Source organism: Hylobates moloch, unplaced genomic scaffold, assembly GCF_009828535.3.
Source record: "Hylobates moloch isolate HMO894 unplaced genomic scaffold, HMol_V3 SCAFFOLD_1, whole genome shotgun sequence".
NCBI lineage: Eukaryota > Metazoa > Chordata > Mammalia > Primates > Hylobatidae > Hylobates > Hylobates moloch.
Window position 1 is genome coordinate 117,306 of NW_026652276.1, and position 21,223 is coordinate 138,528.

The window sequence follows — 21,223 nt, forward strand, 5'->3', positions numbered from 1 at the left end:
CGACTCAGAGACCACCCGGACGCCCCGCACTGCTGGAGGCTGGCCGTGGGTCCCCACCCTTGGGAATGGTCACCGAAGCCAGCCCAAGGGGTGACCGACCCAGAGACACGCAAAGGAGCCCATCACACACAATTCAGGGCCGGGAAGAAGGTGGCACACGTGTGCACCCCCCGGCTGATGCCATCGTCCACAGGCATGACACACGTGTGCACCCCCCGGCTGGTGCCGTTGTCCATGGGAATGACAGCAGGCTGGGCAGGACCGATGAAGCCAGAAGGAAGGGCCTGTGGGGAGAGGGGCTCAGGGGCTCACTTCTATTTCTTCTTTATAGCTTTCTACATTTTCCAGATTCTTTTTTTTTTTTTGGAGTCTCATTCTGTCACCCAGGCTGGAGTGCAGTGGCACAATCTTGGCTCACTGCAACCTCCACCTCCTAGGTTAAAGTGATTCTCCTGCCTCAGCCTCCCAAGTAGCTGGGATTACATACCACCACACCCAGCTAATTTTTGTATTTTTAGTAGAGACGGGATTTCACCATGTTGGCCAGGCTGGTCTCGAACTCCTGACCTCAGGCGATCCACCTGCCTCCCAAAGTGCTGGGATTACAGGCATGAGCCACCGAGCCCGTCTCATTTTCCAGATTTTCTACAGTAAGCATATGTTGCTTTTATCATCAGAAATGAAGACTATAAAAGGAGAAGAAATAAAAAGGAACTTTCCTGGGGAAACAGCCCCAGTGGAGGCCAAGCCCCCTCCAGGGTGGGGTCAGGGGGGTGGGACACCGGGCTGGTCCTGGAAGGCGGCCCCCTCCTGGCGTCCAGCGCTGCGGGGAGAGGCCCTACCTCCTACTCCTCGGGCAGGAAGTTCAGAGAGCGCAGCAGACCACTTGCAAATCACCCTCACCGGAGGCCAAGGGTGGAGGCCGCTTCCTCCCTCCTGCCCTCCCTCTGCTGGCCCCAGGACGTTTAGGAGCAGAGCTTTGCTAAGGCAGCGAGATTTTGGGATGGGGGTCAGAGAAGTGGGCTACAGCAGAGCTCCCCTCCCCAGGGCTGGAACCGGAAAAGGAAAGAAACGTCTACCCCGACACAAGCACGATTCCTTTATTTCAAGCCAGAAAGCAGCCAGTAAGAAGTGCTGCCACCCACAACACCCTGGGCTACCTGCCGTCCTGCGCCTGGCCCTGCAGCCTCGGAAGGGAGCTGTGGGGGGTCGCCCCGGGCCCACTTCGTGCCCCCACCCTGTCCCCACCCTGCCCTGCTCACTCCCAGCTGCTGCTTGAGAGCTCTGAGGAGCAACTTGCTTCTAATCCACAGGACCCCGCACTAAAAGCCCCCCACATCCATCCTGGGGCACCCCAGCGTATTCCAGCCCTCTGCCCCGGGCACCCAAGGGGCATGGGCACGGCCAGAAGGCCTGTCAGGAGGGCCAGCAGCACCCCCGGGGCTTGTCCCCAAGGTTGGGCAGCTCGGGGCTGGCGGGCACGTTCTCCAGGACGTCACGTAGGGAGAATGTACAAAAGGAAATCTCATCATAGGAGGTCCTGGCCCCACTCTCGTACAGGCAGGCGAACACCAGGCCCCCGCCAGGGGCTGGCCCAATGGACGCCAGGTCAGAGTAGCCGCTGGGGCCCTCGTAGATCACCCAGGGCTCTGTCCAGCTGTGCGGGTCCAGCGGGGACTGGCTCAGGCGGATACCCATGTGTAGCCGAGCCCTGCGCCCCACTGGGTGGGAGTACAGCAGCCACGTGGGGCTCTGGGGTAGGTCAGCAAAGGACATGGGGAGTGCCAGGGTCCAGGACCCCACGTCCCCACTGACCCCAGGCCTGGGGCCATCCCCCCGAGGCTGCAGACGGCTGAAGGGCCCACCAGGCACCTGACCTCCAGCAGCCTCCTCTGGGGGTTCATGGACTCCAGGACCGAGGAGTGGAGGGTGGAGGGGACTCCCGGGGCCCACTGACCAACCGTCATCCTGTGGCCTGCTGGGGGCGGGGGCTGGGAAGCCCACAATGCTGCCCTGGCAGCCCCAGGCAGTCTCGGGCAGGGAAGCCACGCGCTCTGCGGGCAGGAAGGAGGTGCCCTCGTCAGTGCTGAGCGCCTGCACGCGGCTGCCCAGGGAGCTCCGGGCGTTGCAGTAGAGGAAGCTGCCGGCCTGCCCACCGTCCACCGCCGCCAGCTGGCACTCGCCTGAGCGCAGGTTGGGCACGAGGCCTCCACAGCGCCAGGTGCGGCCGTGGTCATCGCTGTAGAAGGCGAAGGAGTGGGGGCTGGTCCGGCAGATCTTGCCAAAACACTCTCGGCGGTCCACACGGTAGGTGTAGGCGGGCACCAGCAGGCGGCCTGAGGGCAGCTGCACGCCGTGGCCGGGACCCACGGCGAACGTGGCCCAGTCTGCAGGGAGGAGGGCGGAGGTGGGAGGGGCTGCTGGGTCCCCGAGGTCAGGGGGATGGAGGAAGGCACAGGGGGACGGGGAAGGAGGGGCTGGTGCCTCGGGTTAGGACCGTCGCACTCTGACCGCCCTTCCACACGACTCATCCCAGCCACTCTGAGTCCTCCCAGGCTGAACAAGCCTCTCACAGCCCTTAGCAGCCGAGCCCAGGTGGACAGCACCCAGGGAGGATGGCGAGCACTGCCCACACAAAGAGAGCGAAAGGCAGGCGGGGGGCATGAGGCCCTGCGGTGGCGTCCCTGGGTCGGCCATGTGTCTGCTCCACTCCCTGCTGTGGCTCCCGCGGGCCAGGGTCAGGTGGCCACAGAGGACGGGGTGGAGGGAAAGCTGTGGGTGAGGCCTGGCCAGGCTCTGGGCAGGGTGAGAAGGGAGCAAAGAATAAGAGGAAGGGGTGGGGCGGGGTGGCTGTTGGTTTGGGAGCTGAGAGACACCTCAGCGTCCAGCCTTCTCCTCTGCAGATAAAGAGATTACCGGGGGGGATGAGAGAGAGTCTTGGGTCAGCCATAGAGGGCCTGCTCCTGCCCACTGGGTGACTGGGGGGCAATCAATACCCATTCGCCTGGGATGGGAGGCACAGGACAGTCCTGGGGAGAGGGACGTTTGGTTCCCTTGTGGCTGGAGGCAGGGGTGGGGCAGAATGGAAATTTCCAGCTGAAATCTCCCTTCCATGTGGACCGTGGCCAATCAAAGGGACCCAGACCGGCACCTGCCCTCCTACCCTGCACGGCACCACCGATGGCCTCCTCGGTGAGGTCCCGGGCGCTGCCCCACGAGAGGCCGGCGTCACGGCTGGCCACACAGCAGAGGCGCGCGGCGTTCCTTCCCGTGGCGATCTGCACGGCCTCAGGCGTGTGGCCCAGCACCGCGATGAAGAAGAGGAAGACGGTGCCCGTGCCAGCATCGTGCACAGGGCAGGGGTTCATGGACCGGTGCTCCGCCAGGGCCGCCGTCCCCAGCACGTGCAGCGCGCCCCACTGCCCAGAGGAGGAAGTTCCGCTGACCAGGACGTCCAGGGACCTGGGCACAGCCCCCCGCAGGGCACCCGGGATCGCTGAGCCTGGTTTGCTCACCTCTACCACGGGCATCTGCCTGCCACCGCCACCCCCGCCCCTGTCCCGGGGTACGCAGCCCCAGCGGATCCGGCCACTCACCCGCACGGAGCCCCCCCACGCCGGCCACTCACTCACCTACACGGAGCCCCCGCCAGCCACTCACCCGCACGGAGCCCCCGGCCAGCGTGCCCCTCCTCAGCACCAGGCGGTGGGCGTGGGAGTCGTCAGGGCTGAGCCGCTGCTCCACAAAGGCCAGCAGGGTGGGCCCGGGGGGCACAGGGAGCAGCGAGGGCACGCGGTAGGTCAGGCCCGTCCTCTCCCGCTCAAAGAGCACTGTCCGTGAAGGGGTACGAGGGGCCCCCATGCTCTGCTGGTCAGTACAGGGCCACAGGTCAGCAAGACAGGCCCAGGGAGCCCCACACTCGCTCCCCGTCTGGATTGGGGAAGGGGCTCAGGAGGTGCAGACAGCTCCTGCCCACACCTCACACCTGGGCCTCTTCCTGCACCCACCTTGGGGTCAGCCCTGTTGCTGACTCCCTCACCCCAGATCTGGAGCGGCCCCTCCCCCACCTGCCTTCGCACCCACTGCACCCCAAATGTCTGTGGAATCAGCCCCTTCCCCTCTCAACACGGCTCTGGGAGCTGTCCCTCGGCCAGGCTGGTTGGTGCCGGGGTGCATGGGATGCTGGCCAGAGAGCCCCCAGGACCCTGCCAGCCATGTGCCCAGGACACAGGGTCATCCCAGAATTCGCCCAGCAGGAGGTCATGTGGACAATGAGGACCCAAAACCTCGAGCAAGGAGGAGCTCAGTGTCCCCAGAATAGAGGCCACAGCACCGTGGAAGCCACAGCAAACAGAGACACAAAGAGGTGAGCCCACAGGGACCCGTGGGAGCCACGGGGTTCTCTGGGGACAGGGGATCCGCTCCCACTTCCTGAATGTCATCGGGGGAGCCACGGGGCTCTCTGAGGACAGGGGATCCGCTCCCACTTCCTGAATGTCATCGGGGGAGCCACGGGGTTCTCTGGGGACAGGGGATCCGCTCCCACTTCCTGAATGTCATCGGGGGAGCCACGGGGTTCTCTGAGGACAGGGGATCCGCTCCCACTTCCTGAATGTCATCGGGGAGCCACGGGGCCCTCTGGGGAAAGGGGATCCGCTCCCACTTCCTCAACGTCATCGGGTCGCCACAGCCAGGGATCCTGCAGGGGACAGGCACTTGGTGATCAGATCCCTGCCTGCAGGCAGCTGGCACCACAGTGCCCTTACCCTGGTGTCTGGTGCTTCCCACCTGCAGGGCCCTGACCTGAGGAGCACCTGAGAAGCACCCATAGGAATCAGAAGCTCCAAAGCCGAGTGGGGCCTGGCAGCCATTCTGGGGGTTTGCTCCCAAGCAACACCCACCAGGGCAGGGTCTGGGTGAGGGGGCATTTGGGGCACACATGGGGTCTGCTTGTTGCAGGCGGGACCTGCCTGGGGGTCTCTCAGTCTGACCGCACAAAGGCAGACCGGGCCGAGCGTGAGCACGCACAGCCTGGCACAGGGAGGTGGCGCAGCTGCAGACAGTGGGAACGCTGGTACCCACCATGCAGGAGCAGTCAGAGCCACGGCCAGCCACCCAGGCCGGGCACATGGGGCACCTGGATGCGAGGCTAAGGGAAGGAGGGAGGAGGGAGATGGCCGGATGCCGGACACCACGCCTGGCCAGGGCACAACGCCTGCCTACGACAGGGACCCATGTACACTCACAAGTCAGGCGGGACCCACCGATAGAGACCCGGGTAAAGGCGCAACACTGGTGTAAAACCCGAGCAGGCCTTGCCCCCACACCTGAGGCCCGAACACACAGCTCCACCTCCAGCCACCTCTGCCCTGGGCCGCCAGTTCCTGAAAGGCTCTTGGCTAGGACAGCTGGCCGGCCCCTTCCTGCCGCTGCCCCACCACCAGTGCACGGCTTCTGAGAGCAGCTTCCTGTCCCCAAGAAGCCCCTGGCTCTGCTCTCAAAGGGCAATTATGCCCAAGCGGGAAGCAGGTGCAGACGCCACGTGGCCCTCTGGGCTGAGCAGGCACAAGCAAGACATTCTCTCTGCACTTGGCTCCCTCCCCAAGGCCCAGACCACAGGAGCAGGTGTCAGCACCCCCTGCAGACACGAGGCCCAGGCCCACCCCTGAGGACAGAGAGGGAGGGAAGGAGTCTCCAGAAACCAGCTGGTCACTCTCCTCGTTGCACAGAGGAGAAACTGAGGCCCACAGAGAGGACAAGGCTGCCACACACTTGGCTTGAGGCTTCCTTGCCACGGCCAGGCCCTGGGTTCCACAGAGCCTCCGTGCCCTCAGGAGGTCCCTCCGTCTCGGGGACCAGCCCTGCTCAGTGTGGCCAGTTCAGCACATTCCAGGGGTTTGGCTTAACTGGGACAGCCATGTCCTGGACATTAACCAGTGCCCCCCACCCTCCCTGACAGGGCCCTCCTTGGGGGCATGGAGTCACAGAAGGGGAAACCGAGGCCCGGGGGAGATGAGATCTCCAGGAGAACCTGGCCTTCTGGCCCCTGGACCCCTGGACCGGTTGTAGGGGTCACTCTGGCTCGGCAGGGGGCCATCACAGACCCCCCCCAACCCTTCACAGCCCATCCTGTGTGGGCCCCCCCTAGAGCCCTGAGGTCAGCCCAGGCCCTCCGCACACACCCTCTGGGGTCCGCACTTCTTGTTGTGGGACGTGTCAGGTGCAGGGTAGGACATCTTGGCGAGGGGCATTCACACGCGCCCACGTCAAGTGCAGAGGCCCTTTGCACAGAATCCCGGGAGGGGGCCCTCGGCGGCTCTGACCTTCAGCCTGCACCGTGAGCGTCCTGTGCCCTGGCCAGGGCCAAGACTCCGACCACAGACCCTTCACCTGGTAGAGCGTCCCCGACCAGCCCATCTGCAGAACGACCCTGTGAGCTGGGGCCGGCCCCCTGCATTGGGCCCCTCACAACAGGTCTGTCTCCATCCCATGCCCTGAATCTGCCCCCAGGAACCCTCAGTGTCACACCCACCCTGTGGGCCAGGAAAGTGTCCCATTGGGAGATGCATGTGGGACCTCTTGCTGGAGAGGCCCTCGGAATCCATGCAGCCCGCCCCTTGTTTGAGAGCTGAGGAGCCACCCTGGGGTTGGCAAGGGGTGGGACTCATCCAGCACCCCCAGACAGAAGGGCGGCCAGCGGGACAGATACCTCAGGAGCGGGTCCTGACCCCGAGCGCCAGGGTAGAGGGGTGAGGGCGCTGGGGGTGCAAAGGGCAGGGACTCACCGGCCACCTCGGGAAGGCTGCAGAGCTCATCATGGGTGGCTGCCTCGCCTGACCCAGAGCAGAGACAAGGGCCCACTGTGCAGGCAGCAGGCCAGGGAGCTGGCCACGTCACAGGGCTACGTCAGGACCCTGGACACTCCCACGGTGGCACGGCTCCGCTGAAGCCCAGAGCAGGGCCAGGGGTGCAGATAGGCACCCCGGAGCCACACAGATGCCCGGGACCAGCACAGGCTCCCCTCTGCAGGTCAATGCACTCAACGCTAGGGTGCTGAGGACACAGGGGTGTGCCCTCCAACAAGGGCTGTGCTGGAACAGGCCCAGCTGTGAGGCCACAGTTGACCTCCCAGGGGGACACAGGGGTCTGCTGCTCCAGAGACACGGCCCTGCCAGGAGGGCTCCGTGAGTGCACACTCTCTTCTGGGCTTCCCGGGTACGGGGCCTCCCCTGGCACAGCACCGCCCCTCACAGCACAGGCCTCACTGGGCTCTAGCTCTGTATCTGTGCTCCTGGCAGGCCAGCACCCCATCGCAATGTCCTGTGCCTCTCAGGGCCCCGGGTGACCCCTCCCCAGCACGGGTGGCCCCTCCCCAGCACAGCTGCCCCCCGCAGGACTCCTGCCAGTCCCATTCACGCTGGCCCGTCCCCGGCCTGCCATTTCGGAGGCAGCCTTGGTAACCGATGTCCAATGGCCACTGCCCAGGCCAGAATCTCAGAGGAGGCCGCAGGTCCCCGGGACGCTCTCTGGGGCAGCCTCCGCGGGGGCTCCCTGGTCCCTGAACACCCTCCTTTCTCACTGTCCCTCCCTCCCCTGCAAAGGGCGTCCTCAGCTGCTTCTGAAACCTGGGGGGCTATGGTGGGAAACAGGTAGGTCACGTGGTTTCCAGGCTGAGATGATAAACCTGCTGTGTCCCTCCAGGTCCTAGGGGCCTGAGGGGATTTACTGGGGGGAGCTGGGAGGGGGGCGGGGAGGATGTGAGGAGAGGGAAGCGGGAGGGGTGGGCCCCAGCTCCTTCCAACTTATCTGCGTGCCCCCGTGGGCCGCTCACCAGTGCCCTGTGCACTCACAGCCCCAGGAGGGGCGGACGGAGTCCAGGCAACTTGGCCGTTGTACACATCCTCCCACTCACAGCCGAGAATCCTGGGGCAGGGGCAGGTGGGTGGGAAGGGACAAGCTCCCCACCCCTCAGAAGCCCCACCCCAGCCCAACCAGAACTGGGCGGCCCATCTCCCTTCTCCTGTTCCCCAAGTCTGGGACTGGTGGAGTCTGACCAGGGCCATCCCCTAAGTACCCAGGCTTACAGAGAAATGGGGCCTCCAAGCCCCACGTCACCTTGCAAAGCCCCCTCCTGGGCCACCCTGAGACAGAGGCCGGGTCTGGAGCAGGGCTGTCTGACCAGGGTGTGCCCACAGAGCTAGGGTTGGGGGCAGGCCTCACTCCCTCTGCTCCAGGCTTTTCAAACCCACTTTTTTCAATCTAGAGATTTCACAGAAAAACCCGTGTTTTCAGCTTCTCTTGAAAAGTCAGATCTGCCCTCAGGTGCCACCCACTTCCCCTGGGCATCTCTGCCTGGAGAAGCCACCGTTTACCCGGGGTATATGCCAGCCACAGGTCCCACCAACCCCCAACTGTCACCCCGTGGCCCACGGCTGCTCAGAGGTCCCTGGGCACATCTGAGGCTCTGTCCCCGTGGGGTGAAAGCCGCTGGGGGGAAGCTTTCCTTAACCGTCTTCGTGAGCTCTGGCAGCCGAGGGGCCACGCCAACCCCAGCATCACACAGAAGGCTGGGACGTGCCCCCTCCCCCAAGAGCAGTTTCGGCTACTCTGTGTTCCCCCTTTTACGGGCTGCACGACGTGGCGGCATTTTAACCGCCCCTTCTCAATGCACAACCCAGACAGGCTGTTCTCAACACTCTCTACTGCAAACCACACACAGTTTTACGTCACCAGAAAGACCCCAAATTTCTATTCAAAAAGATGGTACCAGTTTCAGCTCCCGCCAACCTCGAAGGCAGAGACGAAAGGACGGTGCGCCCCTCCTGTGACTTCGTTTCTTCGGTGACTGTGAAGCTGAGGGCAGAGTCCACACCTGGGGACAGGGCTGCCACCGCAGCGGCCACCGCGTCCAACCCTCGCTCCTCCTCCCAGAGACGACCTGCGCTCTGCTCAGAAGCGGCACCTCCTCATGCTGGACTCACTCGGGCCCACGGGTGCCAAGGGGGCCTGGTTTTGGGGCCGGCGGGTTCTGCCTGATGCTCAGAGAGTAACTGGTTGCTGAAAACTGTGAGTCTTTCTCCAACTCAGGGGAATGTTTCCAGGGCAGGCCGGGCCTCACTCACGCAGGCTTCCGCGACAGCTGTTCAGCACTGACTGAGGGTGAAGTGAAATACTGAAAGCTGAGAGCCAGCGCCCTCACACGAAGGCTGGGACGTAACAAAAGTCCACCAAGAGTTTTGCCCAGGGTTTTCCTGGGCCTTGAAGCATGACGAGACCACGAAGGAATTCTTAGCAGGACCCGTTTAGGATTAAACAAGTTTTATTGGGGGTCTGAAAAAACTCCCCAGGCCTCCACAAACAAGTTTACTGAGGTCTGAAGGAACTCCCCAAACCTCCATATTTAGCAGAAGACAAGATAAGGGTAAACACCTGGGCCCATTTAGATCAAGTAAATTTACTGAGGTTCCAGAGGAAGGTCTTCAGGACTCAGACCTCGGTTAGAGATTAGAAGAATTTAATCACGTATGTCTTTAGATGAATGCACACTTACACGTAGACATAGAGCTTAGAAGGTGTATAAGCTCTGGAAAAACTCTGTAATCTGGAGTTGGTCTGGCGATCATTTCCAGGCCTTCTCCCTGTAACCAGTTACAGAAATAAAATCTCTCTTCTTCCCCAGTTCACCTGCATCTCGCTGTCGGGCCTCGGGAATGAGCAGCCCGCCCTGGGTTTGGTCTGGGAACGTTTTGTTCTCTGCGAGACCTGCTTTCTCATATGTGGTCTTTTCTGTCTTCTGGGACCCCTGCTGTTGGCACGTGGGCGCCTCCCGGGCCACTTCCCTTTACCTGGCAGGATCCTCTCCTGTGCCTTCCCTGGGCTGAGGGGAGAGGGGGGGTGGCCTGCAAGGTCCCTGAGGCGGGGAGGGAGGGTGGCCTGCAGAGGTCCCTGGGGGGGGGGGGGGGGGTGGCCTGCAGAGATCCCTGGCGGGGGGGGCGGGTGGTGGCCTGCAGAGGTCCCTGGGCTGAGGGAGGGTGGCCTGCAGAGGTCCCTGGCTGACTCTGACTCAGCGGAGCTCCTGCCATTCTTCACGGCCGACTCTCACTGAAAATTCACTCTTCCTGAAGCTCCCCCATTACACTGTGGTCCGAGGGAGCCACCTATGCTGCTGTTTCAGGTTCTCTCCCTTCTTTGAAATGCTGGTTTCCTGCCCCCAAAAAACCAGGGACACACCTAGACCTGCAGGCCTAGACCCACTGCTGGGGTCTCAGCCTCCAGGCTGAGTGTGCTGCAGAGTAGCTGCATTTCCTGGGTGCCCCAGGCATCGGCTGGTCCTAGCGAGTGCACCCCCTTTACCCGCTGAGCCCCTGGCAGCCAGGGATCACGTCCTGCCAGGCAGGGAGGCTCTGTCCCTCCCTGTGAATGACAAAGAGGGGTGCCCACAGCTGCCCTCTGGCACCACACCCAACATGGTCTCCAAGGCAACCAAGGGTGTGTGGACCCCCAACCACTCCAGCCTCCTTTGGCAAGTGAGACTCCTCTCCTTCACGAGGCATTAGGGGCTGACTAGTAGGGGTCGTGGAGCCGAGCTCGAACTGGGCTCCAGCTAGAGCCCTGGTCTCGTGAGCAGTTGTGCCATCTCTCTGTAGGAAACGTCCTTCCATCAGAACCAAACCTCCTACAGCGAAAGATGCGGAGCTGTTCGGGAGCGGCTGAGCCCTGGCCCCTGCCCCGCTCCCAGGCCGGTCTTTGTGGCACTGCCTGTGCCTGCACCTGTCTCTGGGACCAGCACCTTGTCGCCAGGGCCGGGAAATTCAGGGGAACCACTCTGAGTTCCTCCGAGGACCCACAGCCCCAGTGCCCAGGACCCTGGGGAGTCCCGGGGCTCACAGGCAGGCGCGTCCTGCCGGGCAGGTGCTGACCCGTGATCCAGCATCCCCCAGTCCCCACCCTCGTGTTCAGTTCTATTCAGTGAACAGAGGCACAGCCTCGGAAGGGGGGGCGGGTGGCTGCCGCCTGGGCTCAGGGCCCCCTCTGGGAGGGATCTGGGCGGACTGTGGGGGGTGCTTCTCACTGGGGTCTCCGCCCTCTTCATTTTAGAGCCGTGGCCGGCGGGCCTGGGTTTCCCAACGCCCCAGAAGCCCTGCGAGGATCCCCGGCCTCCCCAGTGACGGCGGAGAGAGAGGCTGGTGTCCGCAGGAGGCCTCGTCCCCGGCCTGGCCCCTCTACGCCCCCAGGAACGGGATGTTCTTGCGGGGCTTCTCCGGGAACTGCAGGGCGTACAGGCGGGCCATGTACTGGAGCTCCGGCATCACAAGCCTCCGGCACACGCCCAGCGTCTGGTTGTCCAGGCCCGGCCGGAGGTTGTAGCCCAGGATGTCGGCCCTGCCGGACTGGTAGGGGCGCAGGCGCGGGTCTCTGATCTGCGTGTGGTTCTTGGGCGCGCCGCCGTCCTGCAGGCACAGGGTCGCGAGTTCGCGCCTCCGGGCGCGCAGCCGCTCCACCTCCTCGCGCAGCCGCCGCGGCCCCAGCTCGGCGCGCAGCTGCCCCCACAGGGTGCGGTTGAAATGCTCGTACAGGCGCCAGTCCAGCGCGCACCAGCTCCGCGCGCGCTCCCGGGTCTCGGGCGCCAGGTGGGTCACGGAGCGCGCGCTGCGGGAGTTGAGCCTGAAGGCCACCACGTCGTCCAGCGCCCAGCGCAGCCGGCGCCGCAGCAGCACCAGGGACTCGTCCAGGTGCTCGGCGATGAGCACCAGCTGGAAGCGCCGCTCCACCTCGGCGATGCGCGCGCGCACGTAGCCCTCCTCGGGCGGCGCGTTGGGGTTGAAGCCGAAGTCGAACCACATGTTGTTCTTGGCGTAGACGTTCCTGAGGAGGCGGCTGTCGTTGTAGAACGTCCGCGGCGAGGCCAGGAACGCGTCCAGGCTCGGGGCGCCCCAGAAGGCGGGGGCGTAGGTTTTGTAGTAGATGAAGGAGGACTCCAGCTGGAACACGGGGTTCCTCAGGATGGAGAAGTAGAAGGTGTCGTTGGGCATGACTTTCTGCACCTGTGTGGCGACAGAGAGGCAGGCTGCGGACCGCGGGCCCAGGCCAGGGTGGCCCACCCGCGGGGAGGAGGTGCGCCCTGGCCACACCCGCTCAAGGAGCACCCCCATCCTCACATCTGCGGAGGAACCTGGGCCTGGCGCCTCCTCGTGCGGCAGCTTGGGAGCAGAGCCAGGGCCACACGCAGGTCCTGCAGCCCAGTCACTGGTTCCCGGGCGCCCAGAACAGGCCAAGGACGCCAGGAAGGGGCCTCAGGAGGAAGCCGTGGGCAGAGCAGGAGGAGGGAGGAGGAGCTCCCACTGGCATCTCTAGGGCCTCTAGGGGTGGGATGCTGTGGTACACAGACACAGCACGAAGGGCCCTCCACGGGCCCCTGGCACAGGGGGCTTCAGCACTGCACCAGCTGCCCACAGGCCAGGGTGACACCCACCTACCAGACAAAGAAACTGAGGCCCAGAGAAGGTCCCTGACCCAGGTTCCCCGCAGGGTGGGTCTGAACTCACCCTCGCTTGTGCCCCCTCAGAGGTCCTAGAGGATGTACCCCACCCACAGAAAGTGAAGTCTTGCAGAAAGTCACGCCCAACTACACCACCTGCTTCTCCACCCTCAGAAACCCAGGGAGAGAACAGTGGGAGGCCTCCTCCCTGCCCCCACCCTCTTCCTTCCTCTCCTCCCGGCCCCTCCTCCTCCCTCTGCCCCGCAGCCCCCACCCCACAGCACACCCAAGCTGCCCGCTCTCTGCCCATCACCTCTCCCCACCGGGCCTCCCTCTGGCCCCGCCTGGTCACCTAGCCTCTGCTGGCCATTCTCCACAGAGCGCTCGGGGTGACCCTAAAACACCTGTGCCTGCCCACAGCCCTCCCCCCACACTCCGTGCCCTGCTTCTTTTGTAAGGAAGGTCAGGGAAGTCCTGGGGGGATGCCGGCTCTATGCTGAGACCCAAGGGACACAAAGAAGGGCCTGGAGCCACAGGAGCGAAGGTCACGGGGTGGGGAGAGCCGGGCCTGTGCAGAACCAGAGGAGGCCAGAGAAGCGGAGGAGCGCTGGGGACGCCCTTGGGCAGGGGCTGCGGGGCTCCCAGGTCTCATTGCAAGAGCAATGGCAGGCGACTGGCCGCCTGGAGGGGCAGGGGTTGGCTCAGCAGGGCGTGCGGCCCAGGCCCTCCCAACCCGCTCTCTGCACGCCCCGCCCCCAAGGCTTACACCCCTTCTCTCCAGCCTCCAGGCTACACCACCCCGACCCCACAGCCACAGTCACGGCCGCAGCCGGCCCTCCTCCCCAGCAGGCCCACGGCACCTCAGGCAGGTTGAACCTCAGGTGGTTGCACATGATGTTGAATTGCTGCTGTGACCCCACACCTTCCACGTAGCGTGCCAGGAAGCGCCAGGGGTAGCCCAGGTGGACGCGTGAGCCGGCGGGCAGTGCCACAGACAGGTTGTGGGTCTCGGCGAAGCGGTAGAGGATGTTGAGCACCGTGCTGCTGGCCGTCTTGTGCGTCTTCAGGAACATGATGTTGGTGACCGGCGGCCCCTCGGCCTGGCCCCCAAACAGGCTGGGAGGGAAGGCACACGCAGCCTTCAGCAAGGATGCAGATGCCCCAACCCCCGCCCAACGGCGACCCCCAGCCCAGCAACTGCAACGAGAGACCTCCCAACCTGAGCCCCCCAACTCTAGGCCAGGGGGCCAACTGGGTAAGCACCGACCCATGGCCCCAATCCTTGCCCCACTCCACAACCTCCCATCTGGTGGCCCGAACACAAACTCCCCCAACTGTGGGTCCCGTAAACATGCTCCCCAACCCTGTGCCCCCGAGAACTAAAAGTAAAACCCTAAATGAACCCCATCTTGGCCAAGGGGACCCCAGACCCACCTTAAAACTGCGTTCCCAGCAGTGATGGGATGGGAGGTCAGACACCTCATCACACCCCCTCCCCTTTGCAGTTTAGACACAGCAGCTGCCCAGTGTGAATGTTAAATAGAGACCATACAGAAAATGTGGCACATCTACACCATGGAATACGATGCAGCCATAAAAAAGAATGAGTTCATGTCCTTTGCAGGGACATGGATGAAGCTGGAAACCATCATCCTCAGCAAACTAACACAGGAACAGAAAACCAAACAGTGCATGTTCTCACTCATAAGTGGGACTTGAACAATGAGAACACATGGACACAGAGAGGGGAACAGCACATACCAGGGCCTGTCAGGGGTGGGGGGCAAGGGGAGGGAAAGCATTAGGACAAATACCTAATGCGTGCGGGGCTTGAAACCTAGAGGATGGGTTAATAGGTGCAGTAAATTACCATGGCACATGTATACCTGTGTAACAAACCTGCACGTTCTGCACGTGTCCCAGAACTTAAAGTACATTTTTAAAAAATTAAAAAATAGACCATAGCCCAGCAGAACCGACTGTGGCCATAAGACACCAAATTATCAACAGGACCTGAGGCCACGGCAGGCAGGGGCGAAGTCACACATGCTGCACTTAAAGGAGTAACCAGGTTCTCCCTGCCACAAGCTTTTCTTTTTCTCTGGCAGCCAAACGCTGGCCTTGAGATGAACAACATTAAAGCAGGTACAGCTCACCCCCTGCCAGACGCTGCCTCGCTGACCCCCGCTCCACCAGCCAGAACCACAGCTGCAATCGGACAAGAGCCTCATTTCAGTAACTGTCTCCTGAGCAGGGACCCCCAGCCCCGGACTGGTTCTGGCGGTTTACGGAGGCTGTGCACCGAGTGCTTCCCATCCCGGCTTCACCTTCTGACGTGCAGGGCCTAATTGTAACGCAGTTAGATGTGCAGTCTCCACCCCAAGGTGAACGTGGGTCACAAGTAACACACGTGTTTGTTCAGGACACATGCGTCAGGACCCCCTTCATGAATATCCGCAGCTCCTCCCGTCACCTGCTGAACGTGTACTTGGCCAAGCCGTTCAGCGTAAGCCCCTGTCCCACCCCCTCCCTCGAAGTGCCCGCTCACCGCCTGTGTCGGCGGCTGTGCTGCCAGCCTGTGGGATGTCCACACTTTGAGAAACAAAGTCTCCTCTCCAAATTTATAGATGTCATGATTCTTCAGTCGACACCCCCAACCCTGAAACCCCCACCAGACCCATCACTGCACCCCACAACCTAGAGACCCTCAGCCCCAGCCTCAGGGCCCCACGGAGACTGTGCCCTCAGACCCATCTCTTTCCCTCAGGGGCTACACCCTCTGGCCCACATCCTTCTCCCTGGTGCCCAGGCACGCACATGCAGCTGGCTCTGTGACCTCAGCCACACATGCAGTGCTTCTTGTCCCTTCACACCAGGAAAAGGAAGGACCCCAAAGCCAATACCGGCAACCAGACATAGGGCTGGAGTAGATGCTGGGCCCACTCCTAGAACCCCATCATGACACCCACCCAGTGGGCCTGGAGTAGCAGGTGCCCTCCCTGCCCCAGAGCAGGGCCAGCAAGAGTGACCAGGAAGGTGGGGTCAGGGTCCCCAAGCCTGGCCAGTCTGGGCGGATTGGTGCTTCCCCTCTCTCCTCCAACCAGAGGGGCTGGGGAGTGGCGGGGCCTGGAAGACCCTCCCAGCAGCCTGGCTAAAGCCCTGTCTGGAGGCACAGCTGGGCTGCGAGGTGGGCACAGGTGGGCACCTCCATGCAGCACGGGCTCCACAGAGGATGTGCCATGGGCAGGCAGGGGAGAGGGTCCCAGGTGGGCCCATGCTGCAAGGTCTGTCCTGAGCACGGTTCTGACCTTTTCCTTCCCAGATCCTAGCCCTGGCCCAGCCCAGGTCCAGCCCAGGCCCACAGGCTACCTCTGTTGTGGGGAGCAAGAAGTTGTGCCCCCCACACGTAGGGACCCTCTGCACACACTGGCTCTGCCCCCAAACCCAGACCCGGCCCCTCTCCCCAGAGCCCTCCCCAGAGGCCCAGGTGGGTTTGTGGCTAACAGGAGACTCTCAGGGTCCCCCCAAGGAAGGGCCCATCCACCCCTCCTCTTCCAGAGGGAGACAGGCCCAGTGGGGAGGCGTGACCATGCTGGGGTCCTGGGCTCTACCCTCGGGGCTCTCAGGAGGCGGCCGGGGCGGGACTTACGGTGTGTCCAGCTCTGAGTCCGAGTGCAGGAATCTGGCCAGCAGGAGCACAGTCAGGGCCAGGAGGAGCAGGAGCAGGACCCGGAAGTACCTGTGGGAAGGGCAGGCCGTGAGTGCCCAGGCCGGGTCGCGCCAGCCCCACCCCCACCTCCCATCCTGCGGCCAAGCCCGGGTCTTTGGGCCACACAGGTCTGGGCCTCCCCTCTTCTCTGTAACATCTTGTCCTCAAACCCACTGGGTGCCAGCCCAGGGGGTAGGGAGTCTCAACCCAGGACAGGCCTGAATCTGACCCCACCCCGACCACCCCTGAATGGCTTAGGGCCGGAAAGAGCCTAGTGGGTGAGCCATCCCCCTCTCTGGGGTTCGGGAGCTGACAGGGCCACGCTCCTGGGACCAGAGGTGGGAGCAGGTCAGGGACCTCTACCCACGCAGGGCCCCCTGGGAGACTGTGATGGGATGGAGACCCCCAGACCCCCAGGGGATCTGGAGAGGCTGAGAGTTTGGTGCAATGGACTGTGCACCCCCAAAATCCACAGGCCAAACCCCTAACACGCAGCGTGACGGTGCCTGGAGGTGGGGCCTCTGGGAGGTGTCAGGGTTGGATGAGGTTTGAGGGCAGGTGGAGTCCCTGTAATGGGATTCGTGTCCTTCTAAGACAAGGAAGAGACCAGAGTGCAGCTTCCACTCCCCACCCTCGCTCCCCATATGGTGGCACAGAGAGAAAGTGGCGTCTGCAGGCCAGGAGGGCCCTCCCCAGGGACCCGCCACGCTGGCTCGAGATCGCACGCCTTCCGGCCTCCAGAACCGTGAGAAGCACATGTCTGCTGCTGGGGCCACCCTGTCTGTGGTGTCTGCTGTGGCAGCCCGGGCAGACTGGGCCTGGAGGAAGCATGATGTCTCCAAACAGAGAGGCAGGGCCCACATGAGGAGGCCTGAGGAGGTCTGGCATGGGTCCCAGGAACCCAGCAGGTGCAGCCAAACCAGGGAAGAGCAGATCTGGATAAGGCCTGACCGCGGAGTCGGGCGGGGAGCCAGGGTCCCCCATCCTCTGGGCAAAGCCCCCCATCAGTAGAGAGCAGCAAAGGGGCCCCTCAGTGATGGGGTGGGGCTACCACGTGGGCCGTGTCCCCTCCGTGATGGGGTGGGGGTTGCCACGTGGGCCGTAGCGTCTCAGTGCAGGTCAGGCACAGGCTACAAGGGAACCAGACACCACACCTGCACTCGGCGAGCTCAGCATCTGGAGAGGACACAAGGGGTGAGCTTCCTGCTCGGACTGGGGCCTTTGCATGGGGCTTTACAGGGTACGTAGGAGCACAACAAGCCAGTGGGGAAGGAGGAATTGTAACCAAGGCAAAGGGGGCCAGGGGGCTGGGGGTGCTATAGAACAGCAGGGAGGCAGGACCCGGGCCCAATGCAACGTCACTCTTCACCCTCGCCGGCACGTGGAATTGGGTTAGTATCAGCCCCGCTGCTCAGTGGTCACGTGACCATTCATGCGCTGCCATGGGAGCCGCGGGGAGGGCTGGGCTGGCTCTGCCCGGCCCCACTGGCACCTGCCCAGGAAGAGTTCCTGAGCAGCAGGTCCTCACTCGCGGGCCCGGCACTCCTCTCCTTTTGGGGAAAGGAGATGATTTTTGCATAAAACAATCTTGAATTTTAGCATAATCCCCAAGAAGAGAATTTTTAACTAAGAAGTCGCTTCTAAAGTTCAAATGGACAAAAAACATATAGTGATGGCCAGAAAAATTCTACACAGTCATGATGACGAACATCGGCTCTCCCAGATCTGCTCCATAGATCGGAGTCAGTTCCACATGGGGCAAAGATTTAATGTAAAAAAATAAAACCACCGAAGTCGGAGGATAAAGGAGAATGAGGCCTGCCGTCCAAGCAAGACACAAAACCAAGAGGGTATGAAGAAAAGAAACACAAATCCGGCAAACGCGTAATGTTTCAGGCCAGGCGTGGCGGCTCACGCCTGTAATCCTAACATTTTGGGAGGCGGAAGTGGGAGAATTGCTTGAGCCTAGGAGTTTGAGGCCAGCCTGGGCAATATAGTGAGACCCCATCTCTACATTCTTAAAACATTGCTGTCAGAATGTTCCAAGGATGGCTGCGCCAGGGCAGCCAGGTGCATTCTGACAGCAAACGGGGCAGCCCTCAGGGCCTCAAGCCCCCGCAGTCCCCCTCACCCTGCATGGGACCTCAAGGCACCCGTGGGGCTGTGGCCACAGCAGTGAGCTGGCCACGCAAGGCTCTGGCCAAATGCCTGCCTCACCCAGCCACTAGCTGACCCCACATGAGGCCAGCTCAGGGCCGCCAACAGCCCAGCCCCCCACGGGAACCACCCAGTAACCATCTATCCTGGGCGTTCAGCTGCTGGTCAGGGCCACTGTGTTTCCCCCGACCCCAGCCGATGGCCCTGCTCTGTGCCTCCCTATCAGACAAGACCAGAGCTGGCCCTGCTCCCCCCGGCCATCGGGGAGAGAACAGTGGGATGTGGGGACGTGGGTGTACCAGGCTCCACCTATGACAGCAGAATAAATAACTTTGGATGAAACAAATCTGTCTTCTGCAGAAGCTGCTCACCACAGAAATGTGGCAGCGACTCAGTTCCCATGACTGAGCAGAGCCCTGATACGTGAGAACCATCAGCTCCGTGGCCGGCCCAGGGAGGGCTCTGGTCCTCGACGGCTTCCCGCTGACCAGGATGCTCCCAGCCTGCTTTGTACGTCTCCTGGCCCAGGTCTGGAGTCAGCCGCGTCTCCAAGGAGCTCTGGGTCCCGCTGGTAGGAAGTGGCCTTTAGGGACCACGGTCGGGGTGCTGGGGTGCTCACTGCCCCGAGAAGGTCGTATGTCTGGGCCTTCTCCGTAGTCAGAGCTCAGAGCTACACATACGAAGACGGAACCCCTCATGAGTCCACACCGGAACCTCCAGCTCCAAGACTGCATCTTTCAACAGAACCTCTTCATATGACATCTTGTCTCCTTTCTTCCACACCAAGGGTGTGGGTCTCGAAGACACTGGGGATGGTAGAACTAGGACCTCCCATAATTTCTCACACTTCATCCTCATGGCACACACGGCACCTCAGACTCCAATGCCAGCGCCACCACAGCCACGCTTCTAGGAGACGGGACAGGAGCTTCCCGGCCCTCCCTTCGCCTCCACTCTACAATTCTTCAATGCACCCCTCCCGTCCTTACGTCCAAACAGAACCACCTTGAAGAGGCTCCCAGCGGCCAAGGCCCAGTGAACCCTAGAATTCCCAAGCACAGAGAGGAGAGCGGGAGGGGCCACAGAGCAGAGAGGGCCGTGCGCCCGACGCGGGATCAGGGTCCCACTGGAGACACCCACATCTTCGTGAGAGAGGACATGTTTTCCCAAACCCAAACGAGGCCCCACACTGAGAGCAGAGCTCCTGCTGTGCCGTTGGGCCACTTCTGCGGACTTCCCAGGACCCTCCCCGGGAGAGTGGCTGCAGGGGGTGGGAAGGGCAGTTTTACGGCTCCTCGCAGTTAGAGATTAACCCACTGATAAGGCCCACGCAGGACTTCACGAGCAGGGTCTCTCAGCCGCCACCCTTAGCCATCACTTCCTTCCGCCATAGTCAACTCCTTCCTCAAACACCCTGCACCTTTATGGCCCCTCACTCTGCACTTTTATAGCCCCTCTGCACTTTTATGGGGTGCACTGGCCATCTGTTTGAGACGTTGCTTTCACACTTAACGATACCCACCTTGGCCTTGGGGCAACATGAATCTGTCTCTGTTCTTTGCAACTGCCCAATTAAAACAATGACGTTTCCGGAGAAATGCTACGGCTTTCTCAAGGCGGGCTCTTCCCTTGCCAAAAGACCTGCTGGTCCCACACCTGCGGGGGTCAGGTAAGGTGGTCAGTGTTGGAGCAACTGGGAAGGGGGTGACCTGGGGACCCAGGAGGTGAGCCCAGCCACAGGTGCACTTGACCGACCCAGAGCACCGTGGGGCAGTAAATGGGTGATGTGTTCTACAAGCAGAGAGATGGTGTCTCTGTCCTTACACACAGGAGTTACACATTGTTACACATTCTTTAAGGAGAGCCTGTGACTGCACTACTGTGAATTTACTAAAAACCACCGAACTGTGCACTTTAATTGGGTAAATTCTTTAGCATGTGAATTGCATCTCAATAAGGCTGTTAAAAAAATAAAAAATCAATTAAAAATGTTAAAGAGTTCAGCTGCTAAAAAACTTGAAAGCTAATGATTGTGGAGGGAAAATGAAATATTGCCAAAAATTATAAACCATTTGACATTGCTTTCAAGTGCCTTTAGCTTTTAGGGGCTTCCTAAGTCCCCAGAGACCCTCCCCTCAAGCTGAAGCTGCCTTATGGGACTCACAGCTGTGGGGACGGCGGCCAGGCCCTGCTGCCTTTGCGCTGGGGGTTGCCAGAGTAGCTCAGTGGTTCCCAAGGAGCCTCAAACTTCCTGCTGTTGGAGCCTCGGGGCTTGGAGGCCACTGACCTGCTGCCTCGTTGGGAGCGCCCAGAAGGTCTGGCTTTCCAGCTCTGGGCAGGTTGCTGGGGCTCATGGTTCTTGATCAGGCAGGGCCATCAGGGGCCACAGTGCACCAGCCCCGGACAAATGGCCCCAGCAAGTCCCTGAGGCTCCCCAAGAGAAAGAGCAGAGAGGCCAGGGAGGCACTGGCCCAGTTCCAGTGGGGACAGAGGGGACAGCTTGAGGCACCAGGCCCAGGCCCAGGCCCTGGCCCTGCGAGCACAGCCCAGTGACCTGTGAGTGCCTGCAGGACAGCAGTTCCCAGGGCATGCAGGGAGAATCCTGCAACTTCTCAGTCAGAACCAACAAAATATCTAAAATTAGGGGTAATAAAGTCTTGGCCAGGTGTGGTGGCTTACACCTCTGATCCCAGCACTTCGGGAGGCTGAGGTGGGAGGCTGAGGTCAAGGAGTTCAAGACCAGCCTAGGTGGTACAGTGAGACCCCCCATCTCTACGAAAAATACACAAATTAGCCAGACGTGATGGCTCCAGACTGTGGTCCCAGCTGCTCGAGAGGCTGATGCAGGAGGATCACCTGAGCCAGGGAGGTGGAGGCTG

At 62.0% G+C, this 21,223-nt stretch overlaps 2 protein-coding genes across 4 annotated transcripts; both read right to left on the reverse strand.

Moving 5' to 3' along the window:
- Positions 1–1,085: 1,085 nt before the first annotated feature.
- On the reverse strand, positions 1,086–8,822 carry NEU4 (neuraminidase 4). 3 transcript variants are annotated; one of them, XM_058436295.1, is made up of 4 exons: positions 8,768–8,822; positions 3,661–3,867; positions 3,164–3,419; positions 1,086–2,387 (listed from the first exon to the last, which is right to left on the reverse strand). In XM_058436295.1, exons 2-4 carry the CDS (start codon positions 3,859–3,861, stop codon positions 1,417–1,419), a joined length of 1,428 nt encoding a protein of 475 aa, XP_058292278.1. In that variant the 5' UTR covers positions 3,862–3,867; positions 8,768–8,822; the 3' UTR covers positions 1,086–1,416. The 3 variants fall into 3 exon arrangements, with proteins under 3 accessions (XP_058292278.1, XP_032616840.1, XP_032616812.1); XM_032760949.2 differs by lacking the exon at positions 8,768–8,822 and adding an exon at positions 6,786–6,830 and having other exon boundaries at positions 3,661–3,864; XM_032760921.2 differs by lacking the exon at positions 8,768–8,822 and adding an exon at positions 6,786–6,828.
- Positions 8,823–10,007: 1,185 nt separating this feature from the next.
- GAL3ST2 (galactose-3-O-sulfotransferase 2) lies at positions 10,008–20,698 on the reverse strand. Its single transcript, XM_032761028.2, has 5 exons — positions 20,632–20,698; positions 17,342–17,363; positions 16,128–16,217; positions 13,339–13,594; positions 10,008–12,044 (listed from the first exon to the last, which is right to left on the reverse strand). The coding sequence occupies exons 1-5, from the start codon at positions 20,696–20,698 to the stop codon at positions 11,223–11,225; spliced, it is 1,257 nt and encodes a 418-aa protein (XP_032616919.2). The 3' UTR covers positions 10,008–11,222.
- Positions 20,699–21,223: the final 525 nt, after the last annotated feature.